At 39.1% G+C, this 16,248-nt stretch overlaps 3 protein-coding genes across 3 annotated transcripts; 1 reads left to right on the top strand and 2 right to left on the bottom strand.

The window, feature by feature from the left end:
• Window positions 1-1,198: 1,198 nt before the first annotated feature.
• mrpl15 (mitochondrial ribosomal protein L15) lies at window positions 1,199-3,493 on the bottom strand. The gene is made up of 5 exons (XM_005798548.3): window positions 3,325-3,493; window positions 3,041-3,198; window positions 2,395-2,560; window positions 1,687-1,810; window positions 1,199-1,596 (listed from the first exon to the last, which is right to left on the bottom strand). The coding sequence occupies exons 1-5, from the start codon at window positions 3,427-3,429 to the stop codon at window positions 1,259-1,261; spliced, it is 891 nt and encodes a 296-aa protein (XP_005798605.1). The 5' UTR covers window positions 3,430-3,493; the 3' UTR covers window positions 1,199-1,258.
• An 859-nt stretch (window positions 3,494-4,352) lies between these two features.
• lypla1 (lysophospholipase I) lies at window positions 4,353-8,131 on the top strand. The gene is made up of 9 exons (XM_005798549.3): window positions 4,353-4,656; window positions 4,815-4,846; window positions 4,949-5,014; window positions 5,124-5,171; window positions 6,349-6,419; window positions 6,505-6,578; window positions 6,997-7,098; window positions 7,361-7,537; window positions 7,625-8,131. Exons 1-9 carry the CDS (start codon window positions 4,588-4,590, stop codon window positions 7,682-7,684), a joined length of 699 nt encoding a protein of 232 aa, XP_005798606.1. The 5' UTR covers window positions 4,353-4,587; the 3' UTR covers window positions 7,685-8,131.
• Window positions 8,132-8,228: 97 nt separating this feature from the next.
• Window positions 8,229-15,673, bottom strand: LOC102226993 (regulator of G-protein signaling 20-like). The gene is made up of 5 exons (XM_005798553.3): window positions 15,455-15,673; window positions 13,098-13,258; window positions 11,041-11,124; window positions 10,723-10,957; window positions 8,229-10,250 (listed from the first exon to the last, which is right to left on the bottom strand). Exons 1-5 carry the CDS (start codon window positions 15,671-15,673, stop codon window positions 10,062-10,064), a joined length of 888 nt encoding a protein of 295 aa, XP_005798610.2. The 3' UTR covers window positions 8,229-10,061.
• Between the last annotated feature and the right edge of the window lie 575 nt (window positions 15,674-16,248).

Below are 16,248 nucleotides of genomic sequence, written 5' to 3' on the forward strand. Positions count from 1 at the left end.
TTTGTATGTCAACCAAAATAATCATATACCGGTAATCATAATTTGGTCTCATCTGATAGAGCCCTTTCTTCCACTCTTCCTGTTTGAATGGAAAACTATAACCATTACTTCTTATGGTTTTCTTTCAGCAATGACTTCATTTTTGCCACTTTTTCATGACTCCTGTAGATTTGAAGAAGCCAGTACCTCTTGGCTTCTTCTCTTCAATTGCACGTGTGGACTCTAACAAAGTAAACATCTTACGAAAGTAGTTGGTTGCACTGGAATTTAATCTGTGACATCAGGAACCATTGCTTATACCTGCCGAAGAACTTGAGCCCATCCCCAGTGGTTATTGAGCAAAAGGTGAGGCTTAACATGCACAGATCACCAATCCATCACAAGAACAAACAATTACGCACACACATAATCAAATAGAAGGACAACTTAGAGACCAATTAACCAAGCACCCATAATTTTACAGTGTGGGAAGCTGGAATACCCAACATGAAAAGTCTATGCAGAAAGACCCAAGGCTGGGATCTGAACCCAGAAACTTCATGGTGCAAGACAATAGTGTACCAACTGCACCACCAAGTATTTTAAATCTGAATTTTGCATTTACTTCAAAATTAGTTTGTTGGTCTATCATCTGAAATATCAATAAAACCCTTTTAAATATGTAATTATACAGGTATAAATAAAGTTTGGCAGGGCACTGCATGCTTCCTTTGATAAAACTTCTGCGTAAAATACCAAGTTATTTATAGTTTGACATTTCATGGAGTCATTAAAAACAAAACAGTATTATCAAGATGTAGACTATTAAAATACATATATGATGTAATTTGGCTAACTGAATAAGCTGTCTTCATATCTAAAATGTTACCGCTGCGATTGTCTTCAATAAAAAAAGGTGTGTATGTGCATGTGGGGTGGGGGCTGAGTTTAGAGGGGGCAGATGAATCTTTTGAACGTCTACTCCAGGATACAGCTGCATATGACTAATTTCAAACTCCCCCTTGTAGGGCCCCTATGCAAAGCCATTTCACAAGTAACACACATCACCAGGCATCTGTTTCCTGTTTTCATTCTTTGAGTTATCTTATTTTCCTTATTTCCCCCTCACCTGTTACAGTTCACGTTCCTTCCATCATGCAGCTTTGCCGGGACACAAGAGTGTTCAGAGTCACAAAAATAACTCCAGATGGGATCAGCATAATTTTTGAGACGATGTTTAATTTGGGCATATAAAATAACAGTTTAACCATGTGAACACCTATGAGGAATAATATTGGAGTAGTTTCTCATCGGTTGGTTTCAGGATCTTCTTCTCTGGCATGTTAACGACCCAGCCTGGAGACAGGCCAAAGAAGATCTGTCGAACATCCTTCCTCATGGCCAGCATGTGACACAGTTCATCCTTTGAAATATCTGGCAGCACGTAGCCGTACTTCTGCGCCAGGGCGCGGCGGGCCTGCTGGATTTCTTCCGGATCTGCTAAGTAACCCCGGTTTTCAGCACTCATGTAATACGGGACCATGTCCTCTCCTGGCAGCATCCGCTTCGGGATCGGCTGCCCCCTCATGAAGAACGGGACGGGCTTGATAAGGATTCCTGTGAAAACAGAATACATTGGCATGCCTTTCATTAAAAAAATAAATAAAATGCTGCGATAAATTAGCAGCATTATTATTGTTTATTTACCGAGACTTATGGGATCGTAGAAGCTGTTGGTGATGATGCCTCCATTCCGTTCGATAGCAGCTATGGCTCCTTCAGTTGCTCTCTGAACCTCAATGTTGATTTTTGCTGCAAAAATGTCAGAACCCTGAAAGAAACGGAAAATACATATGAACTGGAAAAGGGTGAAAATCAGAAGTCGACAAGGCGTCTCTTCATTAGTCACAAGACCATCATGTGGCGCCACCTGCTGATGGTATTTCATCTAATATTAATCTCCTTAAAACCTGCAATTACTTCACTTTCATACGTTTCTAACAGTTTATTTATTGCATCCGATTGCAATGTTTTCTGTATAAAATGCCCAAATTTAAAGATCCACCAAAAGCTGAATATATATTCATTTAGCTGAATATATTATAACTGTTGATGTGATCTTGCTTAAGATCCATTGTTTTGCAAAAGTATTCATCCCATTTTCACATTTTGTCATGTATCAAATAAAAATGTGAATGTCATTTACTGGGTTTTTATGTCACGGATCAACAAAAAGGAGCATATACTGGTCAATGATTAAAAAACAAAACAGCTTTTAAATCAATGTAAAAAAATTATTTTACAAATAAAAATTGTAAATGTGTGGTGTGCATTTATATTCATCTTCTCTGAGTCAATACTTTCTAGAATCACCTCCAGCTGCGGTACATTGACAATGAATCAAGCTAAAATTACCTCATCAACAAGCTGGACTCCATAGTCCCTCTTCAACGGCTGGATGGTGACTCCTCTGGCGTTGACGAGCTGGGTCAGGTCTATGGGCTGTGATGGGTCGACCCGACCCAAATCAATCAAGTACTGCAGTCTTTTCAACGTTAAAGGCTGGTATTGTGGACGGCGACTTGTAAGGAACAACAGAAATGTACTTATAACATCTCATACTGTTGGTTCAGGAATCATTGAACACCACCTTAATGAAAATCAGAGCTTATTGGCTGCTTAACTTTAATTCCGATATGAACAATAACATTTCCATAGTCAAAAGACTTGAGATGGTTTATAAAGCTGATAATCAGTTTTCGAGTAAGCATTAGTCACCAGGGATAGTGAATGCAGACTTTCCAAAGAAACGGTGTATGCTGAATGTCCTTCGTGATATTATCAATACCACTTGTTACTCTTAAAGAAAATCTCAGCATCTAAGTTACTTTGTGGTGTGACAAAAAACCCCCCAAAACTTGACATACTAAAGATTGGTCGATTCCGTTCACCTTGAGAGCAATCGTTGCATTTTTAACAAATGATACTCCGAGTCTATTAGCATTTTCTGTGCCACTAATATTGACCTTAACCAAGTCAAGAAACAGTTTCTTTTGTTTACCTGTGGCCTTCATTGAAGCCATATTTAGGAATTCTCAAGTAGAAGGGGGTCTGTCCCCCTTCGAACCCCAGCCGAGGTCGGGTCCCTCTCTGCCGCTCTCCTTTGTGGCCTCTCCCGCTCCTGTTACCTCCGTGCTGTCCTCTGCCCCGCCGCTTTTCCTGCAAAAATAACGGCTTTAGATTAGCTGATGCGCTGTCTTATAAAGCAAGCAAACGTCATGCTATTATTGGAGCATATTAGCTGCTAACGGTAGCCACGAAAAAGGAAAGGCAAATAAAGCTTACATTCTTCCTGGCTCCTGGTTCAGGACGTAAATTTGCTAAAGTTATTCTCGGTAGATTTTGCAAAACGTCCAGTGCTTTACCGCTGGGTTTTTTAGGGAAAGACATGTTTCTGCTGCTCACATGTCAAGTTAGCAAACCAAGGACACAAGGTCACGTGACAACATGGCAGCGGATGTGATTGTTCTTTAGAGCCACAGGTTCTTTCAAATTAAAAGCATGTCACTCAAACTCGCCATCGTTCAAGGCCTCCATAAAACCAAGCTGTACAAAGCACATACTTAGAAACTAAAATATTAAGGCTGTTAAACAGTGGCTCAAATTCCGTAAGACATAAAATAAGTTGCTGTCATGGATACGAACAGATACTGCAGGGATGCTGCCACAAGGGGGCGCCAGATCCTATTAAAGCCATATTCATTCATTGAAAAGATAGTACAGCCAGGCCAACAATTAGGAATAGGCAAATAAATGTAAAGATTTGAAGAGAAATAAAGTACTTTAATTTATTATTATTAATCATCTATCCGTAGGACAACTGGTCCTAAGGATAGGATGCAGCCTATTTTAAATCCCCTTGTGGTAAAAACATATGAAACATCATTAATTATAATCTGTATTTAAACCTTTGGGTTACTTCCCTTTATTATACCAATATAACGTAATTGTTTTTGTTTGTTCTATGTTTTCATCATGTAAACATAAAACATGATGTAAACTGTTATTATTATTATTATTATTATTATTATTATTATTATTATTATTAGTAGTAGTAGTAGTAGTAGTAGTAGTAGTAGTAGTAGTAGTAGTAGTAGTAGTAGAAGTAGAAGTAGCAGTAGTTGTAGTAGTAGTATTATATTCCCATCAAATATATTCAGTGTCATTATTTTGTAGGTTTAGTTGGTGTTTATTCAGCTGAGGACTTAACTCGGTTTGACCAGAACCAATGAATAACTTGTATTGCTAAAGAGGATCAGTTAACAACCAATCAGGTAGCTCCGGGGGAGGGACTAAAACAGCCCAGTCAGTTGGAAAACAGCGTCCTGGTAGCTTCTGGAGAGCCAGCCGACCGTTTGTGTTCTCCCGAAATTCAACTTCCAGAAAAGAAAATTCAGGGTTTCTGTTGGCAAAAGGAGGCCGAGTACCTTTCACCAGTTTCCTCAGTTAAAATATTCTCCTCAGTTATAGTTTGTATCACCGCCAAAACACCTGCTTAGTGCCAGTGTTTAGCCGAGATCAGCTAAATTGTGGCTGCCTCAGCGCTGTATGTGCGGTAACAACATGTCAGCGCCTTTACCTGCCATCGTGCCTGCTGCCCGGAAAGCCACCGCGGCGGTGAGTAATAGAGTATTTTCAGAGAGCAAACTTTCTATTTAAAGTCGGTCAAATTCTCAGTTGCTGCCTTTGAAGAGTTAAAGAACAGAAGCTGCTAAAAATTTGACAGCTGCCAGTCTCTGCCTCATGTTTACAGACGTGCATGTTCTGATTTATAGGTCATTTTTCTGCATGGCCTTGGTGATACTGGGTAAGTCTTCCTGCTTTCTTATCAGACTCGGAATAATTGGTGTTAAAAATAAGCTAACGGTGCTGCTGCTTGATTTGTTTGTTATTGTTTCAAATTTGACAGGCACGGATGGGCAGAGGCATTTGAAGGCATTAGAATACCTCATGTGAAATACATCTGTCCACATGCGTAAGTGGTCCTGGTGTGTTTGTAGAGCAACTTATGACTTTAATACATTCAGTACTTTAACTTGCTCTGCAACTCTCATTACTTCTTGCAAACATGTCTGAACCTGCAGTCCTACAATGCCTGTTTCTCTGAACATGAGGATGTCCATGCCTTCATGGTGAGGCCCCCCGAATGATTTCTTTATTATTATTTTGTATTTATTTTTGAAGAGATTCAGAGTTCCAGAATGTTAGTGTTTGTTTTTATTTAATGGTATGAAAAGTGCAGATTGACTTTCCAGGGGCACATTTTAGGAGGTGCACCAATTTGAAATTGGGCAAATTTTTGATCACTGATTGTCAACTATGATTTTTTTACCTGCTGACTTAGTTTTCTTTTTAGAATTACAGATAACAGTGAAATACTTCACTTCCCCCTGATATTTTTTGTCATCACTATAACTGTTAAGTGGAAAAATGGAGCAATTATATGTAAATAAGTTTCAAAAGAATCAATGAAAATCTACAAATTGACTACAATTTTGCAGGCGTTGATCCAGATCAGGTTGCTATTCATAAATTCAACCAAATAGAATCAAAACAAATTTCTTCACTCCTTTCAAAACCTGTATTATTGCTCACTATCTTTTAAAAACATCTATGTACTCCTCAAAATATTGATGTGTAAAATTTCCAACAGATATATTTTTTTACAAGATTAAATTAAAATAACTGTGTATTTGAGAGATTGGATTATACCAGAAATGGATGTGGTGACAACTTTTGTGTGAAAAAGTAGCAGTTTTGCTTTTTAACAATAACAACAAAAAATCCAGACAAAATAAGTTTAAAACTCTTTTAACTGTATTAATAATTAGAAGGATTAGCTTAATTAAAGCTGCAATCTCTTTGTGTAATAAGTAGATTTCTTTCTTGAAGCTGTTAAAACCTTTTGTGCTGCTTCATATGTCATGTATAAACATGAAATATGTTTCTTCATAATTTTCCAGTTTTCTTCCTTTACAGTGAACAACATCCACACTTAAGAGCCACATCTAGTACCTCTTAGATGTGGTGTGTTCACTGTAAAGAAAAATAATTGTATTTTAAATTTTTGCTCAATCACGGATCAACATTAACATCGGCAGCTGATGGTCACTTTTTAAAATATTTGACCTGTTTGATTAGTAATTCTGGGCTAATTTAAGTAACGAATGTTTACTTCCATCTAGTTGCTGGTTGGAAGGGGGTTAGCCGGGTGGTATTTGCTAGTTCATGTGACAGTGATGAATCATATTTTCATATCAGTGTATCCCTACTTCACAGCGATTCTGATGCTTATTCCACCATTTATAGGTTTGATATCTACGGGCTGAGTCCAGAGGCCATTGAAGACGAGGCTGGTATCAAGAGAGCGTCTGAAAACGGTAAGTTTAAATAATGGTTGAAAAACTTTACTCCCATGTCTTCTGATAATAAGGTTGTTTTTTTTTTTTTCATTTCATTGTGCAGTTAAAGCTATGATAGATCAAGAAGTGAAGAATGGGATACCTTCACACAGAATTCTCCTGGGTGGATTTTCGCAGGTAGGCGTTTCATTTTTAGAAAGTGTGTGAGTGTTATTTAGGCTCCTGGTTTTCCACAAGTATGCGATCAACAATAACTGCACCACATCCATTTTATGGTTCAGTATTCACAGATTTTTCTGCGGAACATAACTCCAGATTATTTGTGGAAGCTTACATAGTCGCATAATTTTATTTTCATAGTGTATCTAGTGGAAGCTCAAAACTAATTTCAGTTTTGAGCTACCAGGTGGTCTTTGTCTGTTTCTGGTGAGACAAATTATTTATTGATTAAAAAGAATGCATAATATACCATAATATTTGCATTTTTTTATTTGACCTTTGACACAGCTTCTCCTCCCTTCATGGATGTTTGTTGTCTCTGGGTGAATTTAATCAAATAGAAATTACAGATTTTTTTTGGGTTCGTTTTTCTCAGGGTGGAGCTTTGTCTCTGTACACGGCTCTGACATCTCAGCAGAAGCTTGCCGGTGTGGTGGCGCTGAGCTGTTGGCTTCCCCTCCGTAAATCCTTCCCTGAGGTAGAAAACCAACAGCACCTCTACATTTACAGTTTCATTTAAATGCAGCATCAGAAATCCGTAAGAGTGAGCGTAGCAGGCACAACAAGCAGAACATGATTTTAACAGTTAATTTTTAAAAAAATGAGCACGCAAGTCACTTCTTTTTTTTTTTTTTCTGAACCGTCCCTTTAATGAAACCATGCTGCAGGGATATTCCCTTCCTGCTCATAATCTGTCATAATCGGATCATAAAAACAATCCTAATCTCTTCTATTCTCAGGCGGCTGCCAACAGTGCTAACAAGGACATGCATCTCCTCCAGTGCCACGGGGATTCCGATCCCCTCGTTCCGTTTATGTTCGGCACCCAGACGGTGGAGAAGATGAAAAGCCTCATCAACCCGGCCAACGTCACCTTTAAATCGTACCACGGACTACCTCACAGTGCCTGTCCAGAGGTCAGTCTGCAGGCAGTCCTTTCTGAGAAGCAGTAGCACCTCTCATTCAGTTGGCGTTACAGTCTGCATCTTTTTGTCCCTCTGCAGGAAATGATCGACGTCAAGCGGTTCATAGAGAAGCAGCTTCCTGCCATCAGCGACCAGTGAGTGGGGCCACTCACTGACTCAGTGCTCTCCGAGTCCTTTGGTCTCGACTCCTCTAAGATTTGGTGGACTTACGACCATGAACTGTACCTGACAGTAAATGTGTGCTGCTGCTCCATAGGCCCAGAGAGACCTAGGGTTTCCTGTTAGCCTGCAGAAAGGCCTGACTGAGACAATGCTGCATCTCCTCTGGAGCCACAAGCTCCACTCAGTGTTACTGTAGAGGAACATTAGCTGCTTGATCGCAAAGCATGTTGCCACTGAGACGAGCCATTTTTGCAGGAACTCTATGTATTATAATAACTAGGGCTAAACTTTTAAGTTTAATACTGACATTCTCACAATAAATGGCCTGTTGTTAAAAAAATAGCTTTTGTAATTCAAATAAGTTTATTTATGAGCAACATATCCCTTTGGCTACACGAGTTGCTTTAGCAAAATTGCAGTTTTGTAGAGATGCAGTGATCAGGCATTTTCTGGATGGTACAGATTTTCCTTGATGTGCCGATTCCATTTTTATTTCTTTTCTGTTCTCAAGACTGCAACAGATAATAGTAAAAACATGTTGCATTTCCCTTTACAGGGGGAGTATTTTTGAATCATACTGAAAGTAACTTGCAGGAGGGTTCCAGCCCAATCCGGATAGGTATCAAAGACAAAACTCGCATTTTCCTGATGTTTTTCTTTTTCTCAAGATAAATAAATAAAAAAAAGACATTATTTTGCTTTCAGATCATGCCAGTTACTTTTGATTTGCCGCACTATTTTATTGCTATGTTTAGAGTTGATGACTACAAACTGACAGGTAAATGTGCACATATTACAGAATAAAAAAGGGGCCATTTCAGTACTACTTTTTTTGGCTTACAGATTCTCTTTAAGTTTTAACCTAGACTTGTATTTGTTAATCACAAACTGCTTAAGAACCATCTTTATCTTAGGAAAGTCCATGCTGAGTTTTTGAAGTTTAGCTATTATAGATTTTGATTTAGAGCTGATTCAGTTGGTTTAGTTGCCAACAAACAGTGAAATACTCCATTACCACATTATTGCATTTAAAGCCAAATCTAACACTGTTGTTTCATGGTGGTAAGTTTGGTGGTCCAGAAGGATAATCAGTCCAAGCACAGGCTGTTTTTTTTTTTTTTTTTTTTTAATGAGACCAAATAGGCTAACTAGCTTAGCCCAGACCTCAACCCTACAATAACTGAACCTCTCACAGTAAACATGCTAATTTAAATCAGCTCGGCTGATTCTGCCAAGAAGAATGTTCAAATATCCGGCAGAATTACATTTCAAGCTTGTTGATGGTAATAAAATCCATCTGACCATGGTGCAACTTGCTAGAGCGAGATTTAACCAAAAAGTAGAGGGAGTCCATTTAGATTTTGAGGAAAAAAAAACATGAAAATAAATAATAAAAAGCACCAGGTTAACCGTACTGATGCACATAACGCATTCATATAAGCTTCTATATATCTAGCTGGTTAAGGGGTGCAAATGGGTGACTAAGGCAGCCCAATAAAGAATTCACAAAACATTTAATTAATGCTCATATCAAATGAGAGCAAGAACATATGATTGTGCTTTATTTAATTCGTGAGAATTCAAATAGCTATTTCACACAAATTCCCTTTTTTTATCATACATAAATATATCAGTGTTTATGGTCATGTATTCAGCATATTTTTCCCTGTTCTGTTGAAATTAAATATATAACTAATATCACAGTATTGAAACACACAGACGAGATTGATCTCTGGGTATCAGCTCGTCGAGTTGTAAAAACCTTTCATATATTTATCTTTGAGAAGAGCTGAAAGCACCAACATGTGAAGTCATTGTCGCACCGTTCACGTCGGACTAAAAGGTGCTTGTGTAGAAGATGTTGATCCAAGGCACTTTCCTTTCTTCCTAAGGTACATTTAAATAAAACCTACAGGTTTCTACAAGAACTGAATATGCATTAAGGCTCACAATATACCTAAATACAAATGCAGTGCTCACAGATACATGCTTTCCCGCTTTAAATAAGGTAGAAAAGTGCAATGTCAAGCGCTAGGGAATATATTTATATATATTTATATATGTATAAAAATATAGATATGTTTTCTGAACAAATACAGTAACAGATCCCAAACCTAGCTTTTGTTCTTGGTTGCTCTGAAGGATTTGGAAATCCACTAATCATGCGGAAATAAACAGCAGTTATCAGCTGGATAAAGACTGGCTTTCAGCTGGGTTCATTTTCCTGTCTGTCTTTCTCTAAATAGCTGGTCTCTTGACTTTTTACACAAAAGCTCCTCCATTTGTTTGAGTATGTGTGTGTTTGGGGGGGATGCATGCGCTGAAAAGCTAACGGTGTGGCAGTGGAGAGAGTTTATGGCTCGGGGGGAGGCTCCTCCAAGCTGTTCAGCAGATCTGTGTACGCAGGCGAGTTAATGTAGCGAGGGTACGAGTCTCTCTGCATCAACGTGTAGATCTGCTGCTGAGCGTCGTCGAACGTGCATGAGGTCGGCTCCAGCATGTTGCGGTTTATCACCTCTCGTACGCGGGAGTCCAAGCTGACCTGTAGGGCAAGGAAATGGTGAGATGCTGAATTAAACGACGTATAAGGAAAGTCAAAAAGTTTTTTGCTTTTTTTTTTCCAAATGATTTATTAGGCTGAAAAGACTTTCTAAACTACATTGTTTTGTTCAAGTTCACTAACCACACCCATCCCTGATTACTTATTTACCTGCAAAATGAGGGAATTATGGAAATCGAACAGAATAAAGTAAGCTAAAAGATCTCACAAAGCAACACACCATTCTCTGATGTAAAAATGTTCAAGAACAGATGTTCAGTTGGAGGAAATCCTTCAAACTTTAATGTATATTACAATAAAAACAGCAAGGCAGAGGACATTAATCCCCAACCAAATCAAATAACATTATTACCTTTTTAGATGATTTGTTTTGTCCACTATTTCCTGATAAATTTGTCGCTAAATTTAACAGGATTACACCTCCTCTTTGACTTGATCAACTTCTTTGTCTCACCTCTTTTGGCGACAGAATGGAGATGAAGTCCTCGTATATTTGGCGGACTTTCTCCTCCACCACAGTCTTGTTCGTCTCTTTTTTCAGATCCTCGCAAGCAAGCCAGAACATCATGTTCTCTTCGCTGAACTCCGTCCTCAGGAATTGCCTGAAGCAGCTTCGCCCAGCTCCGCTTTTCATCAGCTTCTCAAACGACACCGCCCAGGAGCGAGCTTCGTCCACAGTGGGTTTTGGGCTGAGGAATGAATGAAGAATTCGTTTTGCAAAGATAGTTTGGTTTCCTTAAAGTAATTTTTAGAGGAGGGCAGTGGGAGCTACCTTTCTTCACAATTGGAGTTTCCTTCTGGCTGCTGCTCAAACGTTGACCTTTGTACGGTTTCTTCATCACCTCTAACAGTCAAGCTGAAAAGATTGAGAGGAGGTATTATGTCTGAGCAGTCAAAACAACAGCAGGAATATTTAATCCCATCTTTTTGTTTGTAAAACCAAGAATGTTGACTAAGATCTTCAGTAATTTCCCAAGATATTGCTTCAAGGCAGACAGACTTTACAATGACCTTACTAAAGTATTTATAAACCTTTAGCTCCTTCAATTTTCCTTTTCATTTGACCCAGAAACCTAAAATTGATCAGTGATATGTGGTTGATAGGGTTAGTGTTAGGATTGTTCTCCATCCAATCAGACCAAACTTGAGCATTCTTGCAAAGAACAAATTTTGAATACCGCATTCTATTTTCCTTCCACTTCACAGTTATGCGCTTTGTGCTGGTTTGTCACATAAAGTCCCATCGCTGGACTTTGGCTGCTATTTCACTTATTTTCAGTCCAGAACTCCACCTAGCACTTGTGTTACAGTACAGGTACAGAGTCAGGAGAAAGATGGTTAACATCCCTACAGAACCCGCACATCCTGGACACAAACAGTTTGAATCTTTATCTTGAGGTCAGGGTTTCAGGGCTGTATTTGCAAAAATAAGTAACCACAGAGACAGTTTCTTCCCCCAGATTGTCTCTCTGATGAACACAATGAACACTGTACAGCCAGAGAAGTCAGCCACTGCTGTGAACCAAAAAAAGAATCTTTGCACTCCCACATCTATTCTTCTTTTCCTTCCTTCTATCTTTCTCTCTCCTTTTCTTCCTTTAATTCTTTTTTTCTTTCTATAAGAGAATTGGCTTTGAATACGTTTATATATTATTTCTTTTATCCATTACTTTATTAAGTCAGCTCTTGAAGCCAAAGTCAAATTCCTCCATTGTGCACACAATCTTGGCCAATGAGTTTTGATTCTGGACGACAGATCAAGACCACTCTGAAATTTTATTTTTGCACCAGGTCTGACTCCCCTGATGCAAAGTGAAAGCAAGCATCTTAAAACATTTTCGCAGTCAGATCTTTATCTGGAATTGCGTAAAGAAACTGATGTTTGTTCCTCATTCAAATTGACTCAGCACGTATGGCAGGTTCACGCCGATCCGCTGGGACCACCTGTGTCAATAATAAAATGTGTCAACTACCTTGTTGCCCCCATGGGTCTCACCTGTGCATAATTAAAAGCAATTCGCCGCTTCTATTACAGCAGCTGGCCCCAGAGTAATTGGTTCAGGTGAGAGTCCCCCGCGAGCCATCGCAACTGGGAATGTGGCTGCTGTGCAGTGATTAAAACCAAATTCATATACAAGTAGAGATTAAATGAATTACTCATCTCCTGTGAAGTGCATTAGGGTGGCTGCTCCCAGAGGAAGCTTGAGTCAGCCATGGATAACTGCAAAACAGGTTAAATCCCTGGAGATGGCTCTGCGTGTGACCACTGAGGTCCTGTTGTTCTGGGAGGAAGGGTGAGGTTGAGTGTGATCTTTCAACCAGAAGTAGTGCTGAAAGATGGAACTTTTTCCTTCTAAAGAAACCATCAGGTCCTGGCTAACATCTCCCCAAACTTTGCTGGAGAATGTTTTATGGTCTGAAGGAGCAAGACTGGAACTTTTCAGTATTTGCTCATTGTAAAGAAAAGAACACCATACCCACCATGGAGGATGGTGACGGAGGTGTCATGCTGGGGGGTTATATTTCTTCAGATGAAACTCAGGGTTTTGTCTGAAGCTGAACTCATATGCAAAACACTTTTTCAGCTTTTTATCTCCAAAAGTATTAAAACCCAAGTATAATTTCTCTTCCATTTCACAGTCCTACGCTACTCTTTGTCGGTCTATCCCAGAAGTCTGAATAATTTAGTTACATTCATCTGCAAGGCAATCCGATTGCAATAAAACTAGTACACAAAAATGGTTTCCAACGTTAGTCTGAACAAAGAACATTAATTATAATCAGATTTAGCATTGGTTGCTAGTCCCAATGGTGGTGTGTGTTTGTTACCAGGAGCAGCTACAGCAGCAGCACCAGCAGAAGCAGCAGGCGTTTGAAGCGTTGGTGGGGGTGTTTCCCATTTTGTGGCGCGCTTGAAGGACACTGGCAGCTGCTTCCTGATGAACCTGCATCTGTCTCTTGCGCATCTCCGCCCGCTCTGAGCCCATGGACTGCAAGCAGAGGAGCACCACAGGGTTAGAGGGAGGTTGGAACTTTCACTAGAAGATGGTAAAAGCACAAAGAGCAGCTCTGACAGGAATAAGGTGACATAAGAAGAGATCACTAACATGGTATAACATTTGATTGGGTTAAAAGGCAAATTAATCCATCCATCCTTCTATGAAATTTGCTCTAAGATCTGGATTTCATGGCCATTTCTATTAGCCATTCACACTCCTGACTCCCTGATGGCAGAGGAAAACCTCATTCTTGTTTATGAAAATGACGGGATAGCTGCGCATCAAGGCCTCTTGCTGACAAGGTTTTTTAAATTTCTGAAAAGATTTTAAGTGGATTCAGACAAAAAAGTAAAAAAAAATCTTATTTTTCATCTCTAGGCAGATCACTGTCTAGAGCTTCTTATAAGAGAACTATCCTGCATGTTTAGCTGATCAACATTGGAAACATTCAAGGTGGACGACACTAGAAGTCTACAAAGTTCCAGACCATAGATGCCCTTTGTGAAGGCATCTCCCAACATTTCACATAAGTGTAACGGAAACAAGCATCTTTCTACTTACTGAGTCCTTTTCTGACACTTTGAGTTCTATTTTTTTTTTTGCTTTGTGAGGTTATGATCTTAAACTTTAGACCAGTTGATGGGACAGCTAGTTTGAGATTCGTCTAGTTTAATTATTTTTGTCTCCTGCTCGTGTTTCTTCTTTTTGCATTTTGAATTCAGGGTAGACTCATGTGCTTTGAATTGTAGTTCTCATGAACTAAGGGCTGGACGTTCCTCTGCAGGACTTTCTGCTACAGTCAAATTTGTGGTTCTGTTGACTATGTGCAGCTCCTGACCATCGCGGTACCACCACCAAGATGTTTGACTGTAGACATGATGATCTTCTTCTGAAATGCTGTGCTAGGTTTTATCAGATTTATCCAGATCCATGTTTTCCTAAAAGTAAAATTTTTGTCTCCTCAGTTCATAGAATGTTTCCCTAAAATCTTGAAGATCATCCAGTTGGCGATGGGCATTTGAGTATTATCTTTCTTTTCAGACTTTGTTTAGCCATGGTTCTGTCCTTACAACTTTTCCATGGATATATATTTTCCCCAGTCTCTCTCCTGTTATTGAATCGGGAACACTGACCTTACCAGAGGCAACTAAAGTCTGGGGTGCTTTAAATGGTTCATTTGTGACTCCCAGGACGAGTCATTGGTCGGCTCTTGGGGTAATTTTGGTAGTTTGTCAACTTCTGGAAAGGATCCCTGGTGTTTTGTAAGATCTCTTTAGTCTTGGGTGTGGTGGGTGAAATTTGGCACAACAGTCCTCTAAAAATATAGTTAAACCCAGTTGCTTCTTTATCTCCTTTATTCTTCGTCTCTTTTTTAAAGCTAACAGTAAATTAGTTAAATGGTCTAACATTTAAAAAGCTTACAACACTGAGTAACATCTGAGTTACATTTGAACTGAATTACCTTTTCAATGATATTCCAATTTATTGAGAATAACTTGTATCTGTTTCCACCTGTTACAGCCGATGCATTTTGTAGAATGCATTTCGACATCCAGTGCCATTTTCTGTGCATGTTTTTAGTTTCTGTTAAGACATCTTAATGCAAAGTGGAAAGGAAACTAATGTCAGATGCATCCAAAGCAAACTGGATTATGCTGAAAGGTAAGAGAGAGGAAAAAAAATCTAGAAAGAATCCCAGCATGAGGAGCAGCTCCCCTCCTCTAGCGGTTATGACAGCGGCTCGGCGTCACTCCTTGGACCGCAGAGATCGCATCCATCAGTTGCATCCTCGGAAGGATACGCACGCGTGATGGCACACACAAGCATAGCTCTCAGCCCTAAGCGAGCGGCCATTTATAGAAATACAATGAAATCATTTGATCAGAAGGGCTGATAAGATGTTGCTTTCCTCCCTCTTGTGTTTCTCTTTTAAGCAAATAGCCCTGAAAAATAAAATCTGAAAAGGACTAAATCGGTTTAATTAGCGACGATTACACAGAAGTCATGATGAATAATTCAGGAACATTTATATGGATGCTGGAACATCCAGAAAAAGATGCTCCTGAATTATCCGCGTTTTATTTTTGTTTAAAAAAGCGTAAATGCGATCATCTTCTTAAACGTGATCATGTTATATATATATATATATATATATATAAAAAACAATCCAATAAATCGATTACTTACTGTGTCACCATGAATGCCAGAATACAGGTGATTTTCAGCTCGATCACATCCGTCTGCCTCCGACTTGACACAAACCAGTTGGTTTCCTCTCCGCGCATGCGTTCCCTGCAAGTGTGAAAAAGATTTCTCTGTAACCACATGCATGCAGGCACGGCCACAACACTGTGAAGATCTGTTGAAGCCACGGGAACAAACTGAGAGTCTGCAAGACTTCTTCATGACACAAGCCAACGCTCATGACTCCAACACTAATCAGAAATCTTTCTGGAAATATAAGCAACAGATGCTGATTACAATTCGACTGGAAAGAAGCAAATGTGTTATAGTTTCAAATAAATAATGGGTATTTTATTGGAGGACAGCTTTTGCAACTCGATATGGTTCTGAATCTCTCAAGCTGATAATATTTCCTTCAAATACCAACACATTTTGCATGTCAAGGCTCAATTCTGTCAAACATCTGGAAAATCCTCCGTCCAGCAGCATCTCTATCTGCGTCCCCGCCCCCTTGGTGTGGCTGAACCTTCTTAACTCCGCCAGGGGGCAGTAGAGATCCATCCAAACAAAATTAAATCTAACTCGTTGGAATATCGGAGGCAAAAACTTCTGCAATCTAACGAAGACCGCAATATATTAAATATCTATATAGATAGCTGCTGTATATATAGAAACGAATTAAAGACATAAGAGCAATAGGTAAATAATGTATTAATTGCATGATAATTAAATTGTTCAGCATAAAACTAAAAAGGCAATTTTGCGCAAGATAATGTTTATGTATTTATTTAATTGTT

Source organism: Xiphophorus maculatus, chromosome 21 (assembly GCF_002775205.1).
Source record: "Xiphophorus maculatus strain JP 163 A chromosome 21, X_maculatus-5.0-male, whole genome shotgun sequence".
Classification (NCBI taxonomy): Eukaryota; Metazoa; Chordata; class Actinopteri; order Cyprinodontiformes; family Poeciliidae; genus Xiphophorus; species Xiphophorus maculatus.